The 16,482-nt window shown below is 42.1% G+C and overlaps 1 protein-coding gene across 4 annotated transcripts in view; it reads left to right on the forward strand.

Moving 5' to 3' along the window:
* Positions 1–16,482, forward strand: part of FBXW11 (F-box and WD repeat domain containing 11) — a 75,574-nt gene that overhangs the window by 51,200 nt on the left and 7,892 nt on the right. For all 4 annotated transcript variants that reach the window (XM_083798690.1, XM_083798689.1, XM_083798691.1 and 1 more), the window contains 5 exons: positions 11,140–11,277; positions 11,920–12,038; positions 13,059–13,308; positions 14,476–14,594; positions 15,448–15,558. In XM_083798690.1, the coding sequence (XP_083654816.1) occupies positions 11,140–11,277; positions 11,920–12,038; positions 13,059–13,308; positions 14,476–14,594; positions 15,448–15,558 (737 nt within the window). The remainder of the gene's footprint in view (positions 1–11,139; positions 11,278–11,919; positions 12,039–13,058; positions 13,309–14,475; positions 14,595–15,447; positions 15,559–16,482) is intronic.

A 16,482-nucleotide genomic window follows, 5' to 3' on the forward strand; every position in this document is an offset into this window, starting at 1 on the left:
TTTAAGGCCCCTTCCAACCTGAGCAATTCCATGCTTCTGCTATGGCAAATGTGAATTTGTGTTGCTTGGGACTCCATAAGCAAAATTATTCTTGACCTATCTGTAACGTGTAGCTGCTGCAAAATATAATCCAATTTTTGAATATTGCTACACAACTTATAAACATCTAGTGATACAGAAGTATTTAAGTATTAAGTAACTTTGGCATAGTAAGACCAAACTTGACATTTGCTTGCAAGCTGAACGATACACATTTTATTATTTGAGGGGAGATGTCATTTTTGTATAAGGAATGACAGTTATATTGTGATGATGATAAGACCATGGGATTAAGGGTAACTCTTAACACGGTATTCTCTTGTTTTCCGCAAAATTTTGGCATTGTTTGGTAAAGAAACACAGCGTGAAAAGATGAGCTTTGAGATAATATAAATCACTGAAGGAGTTCAACATTACTCTATCCCAGATTTTTAAAATTATTGTTCTGAAACTCATTTGTTTAGATATAAGTGGAACATATGTATAGGAAATCTTCCTGTTATTAGAGATGGAGTGTTCCTTAGAGATGTTATGTTATGAGGACTCGTGACCTTTGAACTTCACAGTCTTCTTTTTAATACTTTGATTCTTTAGTTGCTGCAGACCCACATAAGGTGTACAGAAACGATACTCATGAAATGGACGGTTCTTGCTAGTAAGAAATAATTAAGGGAGAAAAAAACCACACAAATCCTCATGCTTCACTCATTGCTATTACTAGTACTGATATTAAAAGTAAAATATGTCAAAATCTGGGAGTGGAGAAAGGGTATACCACTAAAAATCTATTGTACTAGTGAACATGTTTCTTGAAAAAAAATGAATTTTGTTAAAATAGACCCTCAAATTAAGAGAACTTTTCACTGCACTGCCTGAAGAGTGTTCATGTATTCAAAACAGGCAGAAAACGCATCAGTGTTTGGAAGTCAGGAAACGCAAACTTAACAATGCTCTTCTGAACCCTAGCTTTGAGTTTCAACTCCTACATTTTTATCTTCCATTATCTAATGCTCACGTGGACGATGCGACAAACGTAGAACATGCTGAGTAAGGGGTTATCTCATGTCAGGCTTTGAAAGGGAGTTGGGACTGTAGCGTGGTGTACGCAAAAGATGGCAAGCCACTAGAACTTAAAAATAGAAACGTGAGTAATGAGCGTGGGAAAAGCTGTCCCTTCTGCGGTGTGCGAAGAGTAAACTCCAGGCTCCTGCCATCATTTGTGCCCATTCCAAGCCACCGTCCCATCCAGCTGCTTTCCAAATGGTTTCTGCAGGTTCTAGCTAATGCTTTTACCCATAACGTGTTTAAGGGTCAGCGGGACACATGGGAAACTCTTGCATCTCCAGCTCAGAGCGAGGCAAGTAGGGAGAAGCAAAATGAGAGCTGTTCGAGGGAAACTTCCTGTAGTTCTGAACCTCCCATCCCGTGCTTGTGCCTGTAAATCCAAGAACAACCTTTGGTCTTTGCTGGTTGCCAGTCATTTTGGGTAGAATTTCAGGCTTTGGAAACTAACCTCAAGGCTGTAGGTGACCCGTGGATACTTTTGTAGAAAAGTGAGGCTGAAAGGAGCCAAGAGCTGTCAGCTGTGGGCTCTTGCCTCTGAAACAAATGCATCTTTGTCCGGTCTTGTAGAGGGGTGAAGCCTCTCCTTGAAAACCAATGGCTTCTTCCAGAATCATCACTGCTCAGTTTATGCAGGCAGCATATTTCCCACTCCTGGTTCTTCAAAATGGCTCAGCTGGAGGGGGAAGGCAGAAGGACGAGGGTGTTGTGCCATGTCAAAGTTTCCCTGCTTAAATGCTTCTTTCAGGCTTTGTGAAATACTGCTGTTATGCAGGTTTCCAACCTGGAGTGGGGTTGGTGTTTTTGCTAATAGCCAAGGGTCCAATAATTCATCTGCTTCCAAAAGAATATTAGAATTTTTCTTATAAATCACCCTTTAAAGCACTTTTCACAAATTGCTTCCCTAAAGGACTGTCAAAAGAAGCTTTTAACATTGTTTAGAAAAGTAGATGGTGGGTAACAATAGCAACAAAACTTAACTGTAGGATTTGGAGCACTTCCTAACTTTTCCTCTGCTTTTTTTAAGCCTGAAATTATAGTTTCCCTCAGTTTCATCCCTTTCCCCATTCCTTCATCTTTCAAAGCAATGTGCAGAAGCTCTTAAATAAAACTTCCATCTTAGCAGTGATGAAGAGTTTTCTATCTCTGAATAGCAAAATGTTTTTTCTTCAAATATTTGCCTGGATCTGGAATAGGATCTTCCTGTTTCTGTCCGAGGGTCAGAGTTTAGGGAGCTAGTGATGAGCCAAAGATGCAGACACTCTGTTCCCCTACCAAGGCTACCATATTAGCATTTTATATGATTATATTAGTGTTTCTATAAGAAACTTATCTTGTATCTGAAGGAGTTGATTTTCTTTTTGTTTTCTCAATACAGTAAAGTCTATTTGATATAACTGAAAATCTTGTCATTGAGGATTTGTCCCGTGGAGGACAAAGATCAACCAAGTTCTGCTGGGCTGCTTCTCGCACTGAGTTCCTCCTTTTCAGCAGCTGGTGCTGAATGGGGTCATGTGGGTAGAGATGAGCTCGAAGGGGAACGTCCTCTATTCTTTCACTTGATTGACAGAATTTGCAAAGTAATCCAAAAACCGAACTAACAATTGGAAGGAAAATTGAGGAATGATAAATAGCAAATTTGATTTCTTTCCCTGGGGCTCTATTTGTGTTTTGGGTCAAAAGTCCATGCAACCACAAAGTGGCGTTAACTGCAAGGTAGCCCAGGCTCTGATTCGGCACAGGGAGGTTCCCTAGCCTCTCTGAACGTTTGTTGGTGCCAGTATCTGTTTATTTTGTGCCAAGCGCATTTAGGAACATAATGTCACTTCTGAAATCATTGGATTTGAAAATAAGAGGACATTTAGAGATCTGAAAACGAATTCTTGGAAAGAAGTAGCTACTCTCCACCTCCACTGCGAAGCCAAATATTTAATTAGGTTTCATTTCATGAGAGGTGGTCCAGTAATTTTAAATGTCTCCAAGTTAGATGTTGAATTGCCAACCTCTTTTAGGAGTCTTTTTTTTTTCTTAATGGAAAGCCTGATTTGGGGCTTATAAAAAAAAAATCTGTTTGCAAGACTTGTTTATAGAGATAATTTTTTGCTGTGGGGTGTCCTGCGGCTGGGTGCAGTCCCGAAGCGCGGCGGCGAAGGTCAGCAGCTTTAAGTGGATTGTGTTAATCGGCAGCGTGCCAGCATGGGAAGCTCAATAATGCTGCTTCCAGAACCCCAAGTCCCTGGATTTTTTCCATATTATTTGTGAAGTATGGCCAACTACTCGGTTTTCCCTGCAGAATGAGCACAAGTATCTGTTTCTTGTGATGAGTTGAGAAGACTATTTCAATGTTGCCCTTATCTTCAAGCGCATGGCAAGTGCCTCGCCTTGCTTCCATGGGGGCTTAGGTCCACCTAATGCAGAGAAGGTTAAAATGGGATTTTGCTGAAGACTTAAGGGAAGCTTGGTTTCAGGCAGTGAAATAAACAGCATGTGCTCTTGTGAACTTTGAGAAAGTTGAGATTTGAGAACTAGAACTGAAATTTTAAAATCTTGGGGAAAAATTGGAAAGGGAACGAAGCTGTCACCTCGAGTCTCTGCTAACACTGGGAGGTCTCCTATAGTCAGTGCTCCGGTGTATTCCTGAGGAAATAGGCTTGTTAAGTATTGTTCTAATTACGGTGCTGGAGAAATCTTACATGAGTGTGTGGGGAGAATCTGGTCAGCAATATACACCTAGACGTTTTTCAGCCAGCCCTTGAAGTCTGCTCCACAGCTACTTCCAAAGTCTTAAGAAATGACTTTGGAAGTTTTAAAAATGAACCTGGCCAACGAGATGAGGCGTTCAAGCAGCAGAACTGAAGTTCTCATGGTGCATGGCGCAGATTTGGGCTCCCCCTTCTGAAAGGGGCAGAAAACTGCTTTCAGGTCTCTGTAGCATGGGACAGATCCTTGGCTGGGCTTTCTTCATTCCCTCTGCCCACGTCACACCTACTTTTTCACAACAAGGCAGCCAAGGCTGCTGGTTTTCTTCTGAAGATTTGAAAGAGCGATTTATCGTTCCTGTTTGGGTACTTCACGTGCCCCCATGCTCTGGTAGGGGCCGATAAGTACCTGTTTAAATACAACTCTATTTTTACAGTATTGTGCATAAAAGTTATTGTCTCAAATGGAAACTAAAAGGTGCAATAATTCTGGTTTTTGTCAGCACTGGTCTCTTGTCAGGTGTGTAGATGGCAGACGTGTCATTGGGGTACTTCAGAGGAGCTCTGTTCTCACCGATGTTGGCTTGCGCTTTGTAAGACTTCCTCTCTAGGTCTGGAAGGGATTTGTGGTGTGGTTGCAGCAGAACTGTTCCTCTCACTTGGGTGTAAGCAGGAGTCCATTTATAGTTAGTGAACTTCCCTGTTCCCTCTGTAGCCTATGAGCCTGGAATTGTACTGTGCCTCTTACGTGTGCTGCAGCCTGTTGATGAAAGTCGGGCAGAAATGGGGATTGTTTGAGAGGAAACCAGCAAGAGCCATCCATGGGTCTTACCTTGGTCATGGCTACTTCCAACTGCAAGATGAAAAGGGTTTTCTTCATCAGATGTTGCCCCTAGATCTCCTTTGGGGGATCTCTTTTGGGATTTCGTGCTTTGTGGCTGTATTTGTGGAGGTGCTTGATAGAGAAGACAGTCTGTTCAGGAGAGAGCAACTGCTTTGGTCATCTGCGTCCTCTTACAGGTCCTACCGAACAGGAGTTGAGAAGGTTTGGGTGTTTATTCCCTCCCTGGGGAACAAAACATCTGTACTGATCAGATCAGAGGTGCTCTCACACTGCATCCCATCTCGTGACAGCCTCCGGTAATGGGTGCATGGGGCAGAGTGCTGGGACGGGACGCAACTGCATGTCATTCAGCCTCTCGTTCCCTGCCTCTGCAGCCCCTCCTGCCGCTCCCAGCAAATCAGTCGCTGGTGCCATTCTGGGCATTAAGACAGTCCCAGTGCTAAACTGTTCTTTAGGCCTGAAACTTCAGTTTGTCTGCCTTTTTTTTTTTTTTCCACCTGATCTATCTAAGCTGTCTGGTGTGTAGCACCATTTTGCCACTCAGAGCACACTGTCTTTTCTTTATGCCTGATGAAACGGTCCGTATTATGCTGTCAGCTTTTTCCCAGGGTGATTTCCTATGGCCCTTCTGTGTGAGTGGCCTTTACTGCAGTTTCTGCAAGTCTTCCTCTGTAAGAAATGAACATATTCCACTGTTCAGATTTATCTCATTCAGGATCATAAATTTCATCTGTTCTTTTTTGAATGGGGCTTTAAAAAGGGTTCTGCAAAGCTGCAGTGGACTCAGGAGTAGTTTTACTTGCTGGACCTACAGGCAGCTTTGTACACATTGGATCAGTCGCACACAGAGAGAGGCAGCACTTCATCAGTTTGTATTGTTCACATTTGGATCTTATCTGAGCAGCTGTAAACGATGGGAACTTAATTTTTGGATCTTTAATTCTGCCAAAAAATCATGCTTTAATTGTAAGACTTGCTAGGAAAAGCTTCCCATTCCTTTTTTCTCTAGAGTTATTTAGATTTTTGGACGGCACTGTTTATGGCTCTTCTTCTGGTCTTGGAGTTCATACTAAAAGTGATGTTTTACCCCAAACTGATTTGAAAGCCTGTGTAATATTGGACTTGGACTGGCTCTCAGTAGTACACTCCTAGCTTTTTGGCCTTGCTTTAATTTCAGGCTGTTCTTCGCAGTGTAACAATATAGCCTGAGTATCCTGTGACTTCTATAAATCAAGTCAGAAACCCACTTTTCAGTTACTGGAAGCTTTTCCTTTTTCTTTTTCTTTTTTGTGAAAATGGGTTTTGCTTGTACTAAACACATGTACCCTGAACTTTAATTTCCAATAATGCAAATACTTGAGTACGGTATGTGTTAATGGAGGTAGAATCAAGCCCTGCTTCTCGAATCGTTAGTCTTGCTTCTGTGATTCTTCACGGAGATGGCTTGTTCTTGGCTTTTCAGGTAAATACCCAAACCTGGCTACCATTGTTTCTTAAGGAGTCTTTGTTTAGGTTTGCTTTCTTGCTTTTGTTTACTCTGTCACTGTTTATTGCATCTTCCCATGTAGCACAGCAACAGTTTCTTCCATGTAATTCTCTGCATTCTTTTAGACTTACATTTAGCTTTGGTTGGGGATAATCTCTAAAATATGAAGACTTGTTGGTCATAGAGGAAATTCTTTGAGTGAGCAGTAGTGTCTGAATTTTCAGCATCAGTAGTATATAAATTTTCTACTTAGGCACTAAACGGTTCTCATAGGAGTGACCGAGTGTCGTGCCGCTCCCAGTTTTATGGCTGCTGCCTTCGACATCTCAAAGCATTATGAGAATAAAATGCAAATTAGTCACTTCTGGTGCTGTTCTTCTGAGTCCCATAGTGTATCGTGAATCATGTTATTTCAGCTTTCTTATTGAAAAGGGTAAGAGAATGAATAGGGAAACAATAAACATAATGGTAAAGTAGGACAGTAAGTCACAGGGTGCAGTAGGGAAGGGTTTGCAGCTCTTGGTCTCGTCTCTTCTAACAGCCGTGCCAGTTCATGTTCGAGATGTTAGTACATATGTTTTCTGCTGCTTGCTTCCAAAGAAAGGTTTACTGGCTCAGGTGACAGTGGGCATCGATGTCTTCGTGTGTGTGTAATTAACTATGCCGTGCCTGCAGCCAGACTCGTCAGCTCCTCTGCTGAGATGGCAGCTCCATGGAGCTCTCTGACCGCATCATCTTGTTCATCGCGTCGGTTCTGCGGCAGCTCTCAGGAGGTGCTTTGTGAAGGGGATGTTGGGTACAGGGCGAGCACTTTGGCTGCCGTGTTGCTTTGGCAGGGGGATGTCATTGGTGCCCGTGTGCGGTACCCTCCCTGGTGCTGATCCAGCTCCTGGGTTGCTTGAGTTTTTTTTAGCTGTCTCTGCAGCTCTGTGCCCACCACTGGCGCTTCGCTCCTTACCAGGGGTTTTTGGAAGCGATTACACTTACAAGGAAGATGGTGATGGTCTTACTTGCAGGGTTGTTATCCCTCCGCGAACTGTTGTGGAAGGAGGCTTTGCTGTTGGCACGCTTTGTCATCTGTTACTGTGAGGCAGTCATCCCGCTGTGTCAGAAACCGTGTGCGTAGGCTGTTGTGGTAAGGACAGGACAGCTACCGCCCTGCACATTGCTCTGGAAAACCAGCTTAAGCCTTCTTGGGAGTCTGCATCACGTAGCTCCTCTTCTTATGGCTGTTACAGAGACAGGGAAGTTCTTTGGCCTTCACTGTCTAACAGCAGCTTGGAAACCCAACAGTGAAGTCTAGATTCTCACTGGGAGCTTGGGGAATCAGTACTCTTCTTCAGAAGCCTCGTGCTTTTTCTTTCCTAATGGTTGTAGCATCTTCAGAGGATCCAGAAGGGGAAACACCTCGAAGATGCAAGGAGCCTGGTGCCACGGCCAATCCTTCCTTTCATCTTTGCCTGTCAAACTCTCTTAACATCATAACGAATGAAATAGTAAGTCCTCTTCACCCTGGTGACATGAGATCATCTCTTAAATGCTGTGAAGAACAAGAGTTTGGGACTAACTGCACTTGTAAATGCCTCATGTCTGAGGAGAATCTCTGTTTATAGTACAAACGTGTGGGTTCCTTTTTCTGTCCCTTGTATCTTGAAAGCTGTGTATTCTGAGGGAACAGTCTCCTTGTGTTTTGGGATAAAGATGAGGCCACTTTGCAGTACCATTCACAAGGATAAAAAACCAAGGAACTGAACACAGTGTACACTGTAAAATGGAAAAAACAAAGCAAAACAAAACTGCTTTTAGTAGATTATCCTTAACACCCAGAGTACAGAAAATATTCCAAGTGTTAGTTCAGATGGATTGCATCTCTCTTACTGTGCGTCCTTGTACCAGTGAATTTACCTTGGCGTAGCCCGGAGTTGGCGATACCTCCGCATCTTGGGCTACTCTGTGTGGTTTTCTCTAAATGCCTTTTTTTATCCAGTTACCCATTTCTGCAGGTGCCAAATGGCTCCCTTGCTGGGGCAGATGCTTTGGCTTCACGTTTGTTCTTTATCCCTTGTATGTCCACATTTTGTTGTGGGCGTACAGCATCTGTCGGCTACTCCACTGGGCGTTCGAAGTGAGAGCAGCTTTCTTCTGTGCCTGTGAGCTATGGGGCTGTGCTCTGCCCCGTCTTCCTTTTAGCTGGGAAACCCACGTTTAGAGGCTGTGAACTTGGAGGCTTTGAGGATCTGTAGAAAATGCAGCAGTGAGTATTGCTTCTATTAGTGCTAGGTTTGGTACCCGAAGCGCACAAATGAACTGCCTCTCTTACCGTTGACTCCATGCTGCTTATAACAGCCCATAAAAGCAGCGCTTTCCTCCTCTCCCTTGTACACGCACGCGTACCTACTCGCTGTGTACAGAGCGTATTAAGATATCTCCTGGAAGGAGGTTGCAGATGAAAACTTTTACTAAATGTGCTATTCAGTAACAACCAGAAATTTCCTATAGCAAGAAGCTTTTATGTGGTTGCCAGTATTGTATTAAACATGTTCCTTTTTAGAGGGTCCTCCAGGTTGCCCACCCACTCAGCCGTATTTAGTCATCTAAAATAATGTTATTTCTCTATACGTACACATCTGTTTTCACTCTATTGCCAATTTAAATGCCGCTGTATATTCTCTGTGTATTGTGGCTACTTTCCCAGCATATTGAAAATTTACGCAGTGTAAGGGGATTTTACAAGTTCTCAAAAAACATCAAGTATTTTCCCACAGTAGCCACACTATATAATGTCTAAATGAAATGACATCTACTTGCAGAATTAAAATGTGCACCTGCGTATGACTTACTGCTTTACAGTGCCTTCACATACATGTAAATAATACCTTAGTTTCTTTTATTCGAAGCCAGCATTTTCTTATGGTAAGCTGATTATGGAGCTTCCTATAGTGCACTTCTAAGAGCTAAGCCAGCTAGTGTCCTGAAATGTTTGGTCAGCTTACTTCTACTGACTGCTGTTCTCTTTAAAAAACCGTTAAATAAAAAAAAAATACTGATTTGTGGTGTTCTTAATGTGTTCTGTAGCTATTGGTAATCGCTGTCACAGGAACCTGAGGTGTGAAGGCGCTTGAATGGTGTTTGGGCGCTCAGCAGCTAGGGTAATCCAGCGCGTGTTATGTAAAAGTGCGAATTTCAGCCCTTCCAAGAATGGGGCTTTAGGGAAACTCTCCCTTAGACGACTTCTCAGAACTGAGTGTTGGAACATATATGGTTTCTGAAGCTATTTAAATTGGCTGACTTGAATCTGTGTTGCTCTGTTTCCAGTGTCTTCGGTGTTAGCATTGCATTTTTAAATACCCCACTTCAGGTCTTGGATTATATTGGTTCGTACTGTTGCTGTCTTAAATTCGCTGCTGTTTCCAAGTGTAGTTTGTCACCTCTGTAAGAGCAAAGGAGTTAATGAGCTGCAGCTCTGCCCTCCAAGCACAGATGATAAATCTGCAGATAAAACTTGAGAGGCCTTCCTCCTTGGACCCTCCATCCCATGCCGAGCAAGCAGCACAACCAGCAGTCTGCTGCCTTCAAAGCAGAAGTCCGGGGCTGAGCCAGTGCAGTGCCAGATCTGAAGAGCTTAAGCCCAGTTCAGTCTGACGACCAGCTGGCCAGTAAAAGCTGATCCCAAATGGAAAGATGACTTTCTATCTTAATTAGTTTCCCCACCAAATTGGAAGAGAATGAGAAGGGATGAATAACTTGTCAGCGTGCTCTTCCAGAAGCCTCTTAGTTCTTATAATGTAGACAAATTCCCTTGGCACATCAGGTTTGTATTATGACTGTGTATAATTGTCTCCAAGTTGCACAAAGGGAGATAACTGAAGGAGCAAACACATGGAAAACAGTGATAGACTGTTTTCCCCTCAAACAGGCATGTTTTCCTAGAACTGGGAGGTCACACTTGCACTGTGCTTTTGCCTTTAATTATCTTTTCAGTTGTTTTCCAGTCTTGGAGAGGAGAGAAAGAACTGCATGGAACAGCAGAGGTGCCTGGTATTGCTTTTATGGTTAGGATCTGATTGTAAACATGCTTTTCCAAACAAACTGACAGATGAGCAGCTTCACCCCAGGTTTCTGTGCAGTACTGGGGTGGCACCAGGGAAACAATCAAATCTGTGGTGTGTTCTGGTGCTTGTACTGGAAGGTGGGAGGCATCCCAGCCGCGCTGGGTACTGCGGGTGTTGTCCCAGAGTTCTGTGCATTGGTTCTCTTACAGTGCTCGTTTCAAACTTTCTAACCAAAATCCCATATTTCTTAAAATCCCACATTTGTTTGAAACCAACATTGGTCTTCACACAAGTAGTACAGCAGATGAAAAGATGGAAATATTCTGATTTTGCTATGAAATAGTGTGCCTCCTTTGAAGGTGTCAGGCCTCTTACCTTAAAAATGTATTTACGAATGAAGATGTTGAGAATTACACTTAGATTTTAAGTTGGGGGGGATTTAAAAAAACAAACTTTAGTTATTCTTCAGATGGTTTAATTTTTATAGTCCCCGTTAGTTTTATTTTTTTTTTCAGGCTTTAAGGTGCTTAGTGGGAGCGTTCGTGTCTCAAAATCCCTAGGATGCATAAAAACAGCTACCAGGTGAAATGACTGGGTAGGGGAAGGGACGGGACGGTCCAAGAACTCTGCTGACAACGTCCATGTGGGGCTCTGTGTTACTCAGGTGATGCTGAGCATGGTGTCATATAAGTTCCCAGTTTGGTCTTTGGTGCTGCTGTCAGATGGTGGTGTAAATACAGGGGGAAACTGAATTCCAAGCAGCTCTTGTCATGAGAAAATAAAGTCCTAATTCATTGTTTTGTGTATTTTTATGGGAAGGAAACATTTAAGTCTTTAGGCTTAAAATTTAAGGGTGGACTTTGTAACAGTGGGAAGGATTGCTGTGCATCTGTTGGAGTGATCGTGCTCAAGCACGCAGCCTTGTGCCTAACTCCTGCTTGTCTCCCCTCTTGTCAGACTATAGAATCGAACTGGCGATGTGGGCGACATAATTTGCAAAGGATTCAGTGCCGCTCCGAAAATAGCAAAGGTGTCTACTGTTTACAGTACGATGATGAAAAGATAATCAGTGGCCTACGAGATAACTCCATTAAGGTAAACGCTTTTTCAGTCTTTTCCGTAGATACCTTTGGGTAAATCTGCTTTGGAGGGACAGTTGTTGGCATTTCCTTGATTTCTCTCATCTCTTCTTGGGGCAGTGTTTATCTGTGCAGGGTTTATGAGATGGGATGTACTCTGTAGCCCTGCAAAGTCTTCACCTGCGTTTTGCTCTAGGAACTTTGCAGACTGCCACTCAGGAAATCAATACTGCTGGCTACAAAGAAATGCTTGTTCAGAATCAACGCATGCAGAGAAACGCTTGTTCGGGTTGTGAAATCAGAGTTCACAAATGAAGGCAGTGTTCTACGTACTGTCCTTAGCAGTGTCTTTCTTCCTTGCTAATACTTAGCTTTCATGCAAATAGGCTGCTTTCATGCTAATATCGCCTGAGTGCCATGGCATTTCCTTTTGCAAAACAGGCTTTTCTCTTTTCATTATCGTTGCTTATCTCACTGTTCTGTCAAAAACTTGTGTCAAAGAGGCTTCATCAAGTTAAAAGGGAGGACAGGACAGACCCTCTGTTTGGACAGGCACTCTCTGATTTTCTTCCTCCCTTCTCTGCAGCAGCAGTGTTTAAGTTTCCTGAACCCATGTTCTTGATCTTGATAAGTCATTTATACTTTTTATCTTTAACAGATTTGGGACAAAACAAGCTTGGAATGTTTGAAAGTATTAACAGGACATACTGGCTCAGTTCTTTGTCTGCAGTATGATGAAAGAGTCATTGTAACTGGATCTTCAGATTCTACAGTGAGGTGAGAGTTAAGTTTTTGCAAAAATAAAAAATAAAAATTGAGTATCAGGACTGGAAACACTTGAAATAATCTCCAAATGTCAAAATCCCTAATATAAATGTGATACAATTACCCCCAAAATAAGTTATTTGTACGTTGCAAAGCATCACATTCAGCACTTTTTTTCCAAATTCGTCTCGTGCTTTTTAGTGTTACGCATTTGGAAAGAATGTGACCTGTAGGACTCAAAGCACAATCTGAAGTGGGATGGCTGATGGGCCAACTATGTGGTGATTTCTCCTTTAGGGTTTCTCATGTCACCTGACATAGCTTAATTATGACTTAATGAAAGGAGACTTGGTGTATATGGAGTGCTCATCTGACAGTGATTTTGATGGGTTTAAATTCTTGCAATGAATTCACTGGTCAGATGATGTCCAATACACATATGCTTGGGTACAGTTCATTGGAAGGGCATTGTCTCTTTCGTGGTGTCTTGTATCAATGTTACCAGTGTCAACCTATACAGCTTAAGAACTGATGATAGCAGCCTTCAGTTACCATAAAATTAGTAGTGATTTTTGCTTGATGTAAGCTAGTAGGTAGCCCTGGAGGGTGCTACCTTCCAGTTGCTACTGGTATGTGCTAATTGAATGAATGGCATAAAACTGAAAAAAAACATATTGGGTAGTATTTGTTCTGGTTTGTTTAAACAATTTACACATAGTACAGGTTCTAATCATCCTAGAAGGAGTTGTAGAGTTGTGCTTCTTGTTACGCAGCCCTTCCTCTTAACAGTGGTCCCAGCTTAGGCTTTTCCTAGCTTAACTGCCCACGGCTGTTAATTATTGCTTGTGATTCTAAGAAGTGAACTCAGATACTTCCCCAGTTCCTGTCTTCCTGCCCTTTTGAAGCCCAAAGAGGAGTTAAGTAGCCAGGGAGCTCCATGTTAGAGATGGTAATAGAGCTGTGTGTGTTTGCACTGTACGCTGTATGTAGTCATCTTCCTTCATTTTGGGATAAAATTCTTTTCTTTTGCAGAGTTTGGGATGTAAATACAGGTGAAGTTCTGAACACGCTGATTCATCACAATGAAGCAGTGCTTCATTTGAGGTTCAGTAATGGCTTAATGGTGACGTGCTCGAAGGACAGATCCATTGCTGTCTGGGATATGGCATCGCCTACTGACATCACACTGCGCCGTGTCTTAGTTGGCCATCGTGCTGCTGTTAATGTGGTAGACTTTGACGACAAGTACATTGTGTCAGCGTCAGGTGACAGGACCATTAAAGTAAGTTGGCAGAGCTCTCATCTAGGTCTGAATGTCTACCAAGCCAGAAAAGCTTGAGTGTTGCGATCTAAACCTGAATAGCTGAGGTTTTCATAAAGTTCTGTGCCTTTTTCTTTACCATTCAGCTAGCTGCTTCCTTGTACTAGCTGCTAATGTCTGTATGCACATAACTAGGCTCGTAACATTTTTGTGGCTTCTGTTGTACAATTGCAAGAAAGTAAAGCCTGCTCACTGTTTGAACTCCAGTCTTTAGATTGGTTTGTTTGTTAAATGTGGCACATTTTGTGTCTTTTTCCAAACAGTATTTTTTTATTTCAATTGGCAGTCCTGTTCCAGACGTGAAATTTATCAGCAGTTGCCTTTCCACACCACACCTTCCCAGCAGCTAAACCAGACTTTGCCATGTTTGAAGAATTAAAGTGCTGTATTTGAAGACTCTCACATACCAGAAGTTTTGTGTTACCCGAAGTGTATTAATATAATAAAGGCGTTTCCCCATTCCCTCTCTAGAACCAGAGCTACCCTAGATTGTGCCAAAAAGCTCTTGACAGTTTCATGCCCAAATATCTGCCAAAGATCCTGCTGCACTCTGTTGGAAAATGAGCCACTTTATTTACATGGATACTTTAGATTAGAACTTCAATTACATTTCACCAGAAATGGGCAAAGTTGGTCAAATAATTTAATCTTAAAGAAGAAGCCACCAAACTTTTACAGGCTACAGCTTTGGTCTTCTCTTAGAAATAGATTGCTAGAAATTTCTTAGGTAAAAAATAGGGGTTATTTTTGTGTATGGATGGGGTAACTTCCACTTGTAGAAATGGTTACTAACTTACCAAGTGATTCAAGTGTCATCAAGTTTTTGAAATTGTTGGAGCAGTGTCTACCATTTCAGAATGTTTTGCTTATCGCCCTCCCCCTCTTTCCCCTAACACCCCCCAGTCTTTCTCATTGACTCAATGTACAGTAGGACAGCGGTGCTGCTGGCTCTTGTCATTGCTAGGCCCCGTGGTGCCAGTCTTCCTTTAACACCGCATAGCAAGTTTTCATTCTGCTGTCCAGCAAAAGTCAGCCTCAAACTTCTGAGTTCGTAGCGGCTTCTTTTAAAAGTAAAAAGCCTTTCTTTAAGCATAATTCTCAGAGGAATGCTTATCTCATGTTTCACAGGTCTGGAGCACAAGTACGTGTGAGTTTGTTCGTACTCTAAATGGGCACAAGCGTGGCATTGCATGCCTGCAGTACAGGGATCGACTAGTTGTCAGTGGATCTTCTGACAATACCATTAGGTGGGTGCCAACGAGCTGCTCTTGGTATGTGACAGTGCACGTTTGTACATGATAACAGGATTCCTCACCGCTACCACCTTTGCTGCTGCCCTACCCATGCAAAAGCATCTTTGGTAGGGCTGGCCATTAGAGCAGATGATGTGTAACTGATATTTAATTCAGTGAGAGAGTAAACGTATCACATCCTCATGAAAAAGTGAGACTGCGAGGTTCAGACAAAGGTAAGCAAAACTGTCTATTCCTGTAGTTCATCACCTTGTTTCCTGATTGGAGAGATGAGCAAGATATTGGTCACTGGTTCTCTTAGTTACTTTTGGAACCTCTAGTAACCACTGATTTATGCAGAATAGAAAAATGTGTATTATGATTTCCTAAAATAATTTAGCAAGTATGCAACACTTAGAATAATAGAACCATTAAGGTTGGAGAAGACCCCCAAGATCATCTGGTCTGACTGTCCCCCTACCACTGGTATCACCCACTAGACAATGTCCCTAAATAGAATCATAGAATCATTAAGGTTGGAAAAGACTTTCAAGATCATCTGGTCCAACTGTCGTGTCGTCCCCTCCCCTGCCAATATCACCCACTAAACCATGTCAATATAAAAATAAATTGCATGTAATTTTGAATGAGTAGCTGAATGAGTTAATTTTGATATACTGCAGCTGCAATACAAATTTCTCTCTGAATTGCATGAAAGGGACATCTAGTTCTACCAGTGGCCTTTTTTTTAGCAAACTGTGATATTTTCCACAGAAAACCATTCGATAGCATGCTTAAATTGCTGCATGTAAGTCCTAAGGAGTGATACTGAACCTGAAGTACTCACTTTTTCTTCTGTTCTTTTAAGGCTATGGGACATTGAATGCGGTGCCTGTTTAAGAGTATTAGAAGGCCACGAAGAACTGGTTCGATGCATCAGGTTCGACAACAAGAGAATTGTTAGTGGAGCCTATGATGGGTATGTTTTTGAAAGCAATTTCAAAAGGTTTTGCCTTAACAAAGCATCTTCTGAAAGCCTTTGGGTCTTGTGTGCAGAATAAGGGTTCAACACAGCAGGCTGCAGTTTTAAGTAGAAAAACTGCTTTTCTGGCACTCTTCAGTGCACACCAAAATTATTTTATCACTCAAGTTTGACTTTTCACAGAAAATAAACTTTTGTTTGGCTGAAGTGACCACCAGCCTACAAAAGCGTGCATTCTTTTGTCTCTTCTCTCAGGAATTGCTCCTTGCCAGGTCCATGTGCTCAGAGTAGTTAGGCGTTCTTTTTTTTTTTTTTTCCTGTTAGTTTATTTTAAGACGAAATGTTTACTGAAAGAGTAAACATACCTTGTAGGGCTCTCAGAACTCTTCAGTTGCTCTTTCTGATAAGTTGAAGGTAGGAGTCCCCACCATGAGCACTTCTTGCAAGGCAGAAGTATTTTCACTGCTGATTAGATTCAGGACAACTTACATCCGTGTCCAATTTCTCCAGTTCTTTCTCTGCCCTTTTTGTACTTCAAGTGAACGGTACAGCTGTTAAAAACGATTTTTGAACTGATTGTCTCTAGCCTTTTATTTGCGTTTATTGTGCCACTGGGGTTGGCAGTTTCAGCCTAATTCCTGTTGGATCTTTGCAATTGATCAGTAGTGCTGTGGGCTTTTGACCTGTTCTGCAATTCCAAAATGGCTTGTATATATAAAAATAGTTCATTTGTCTTTAGTGTAAACAACCCACTTGGTCCATTACAAAGGCGTTGTTGTATTTGCTGCTAAAAAATACAAACCTATTTGTGTTTTATGAGATTCAGCAGTAGTATTTCATAAATGAGAACATTTTGCTTGATGTTGATAAATTAGCTGAAGGGAAAATCTGGAGTTCTCACCATTGCTTTTAGATGTTTCT

Source organism: Anser anser (genome assembly GCF_964211835.1).
Source record: "Anser anser genome assembly, chromosome: 14".
Classification (NCBI taxonomy): domain Eukaryota; kingdom Metazoa; phylum Chordata; class Aves; order Anseriformes; family Anatidae; genus Anser; species Anser anser.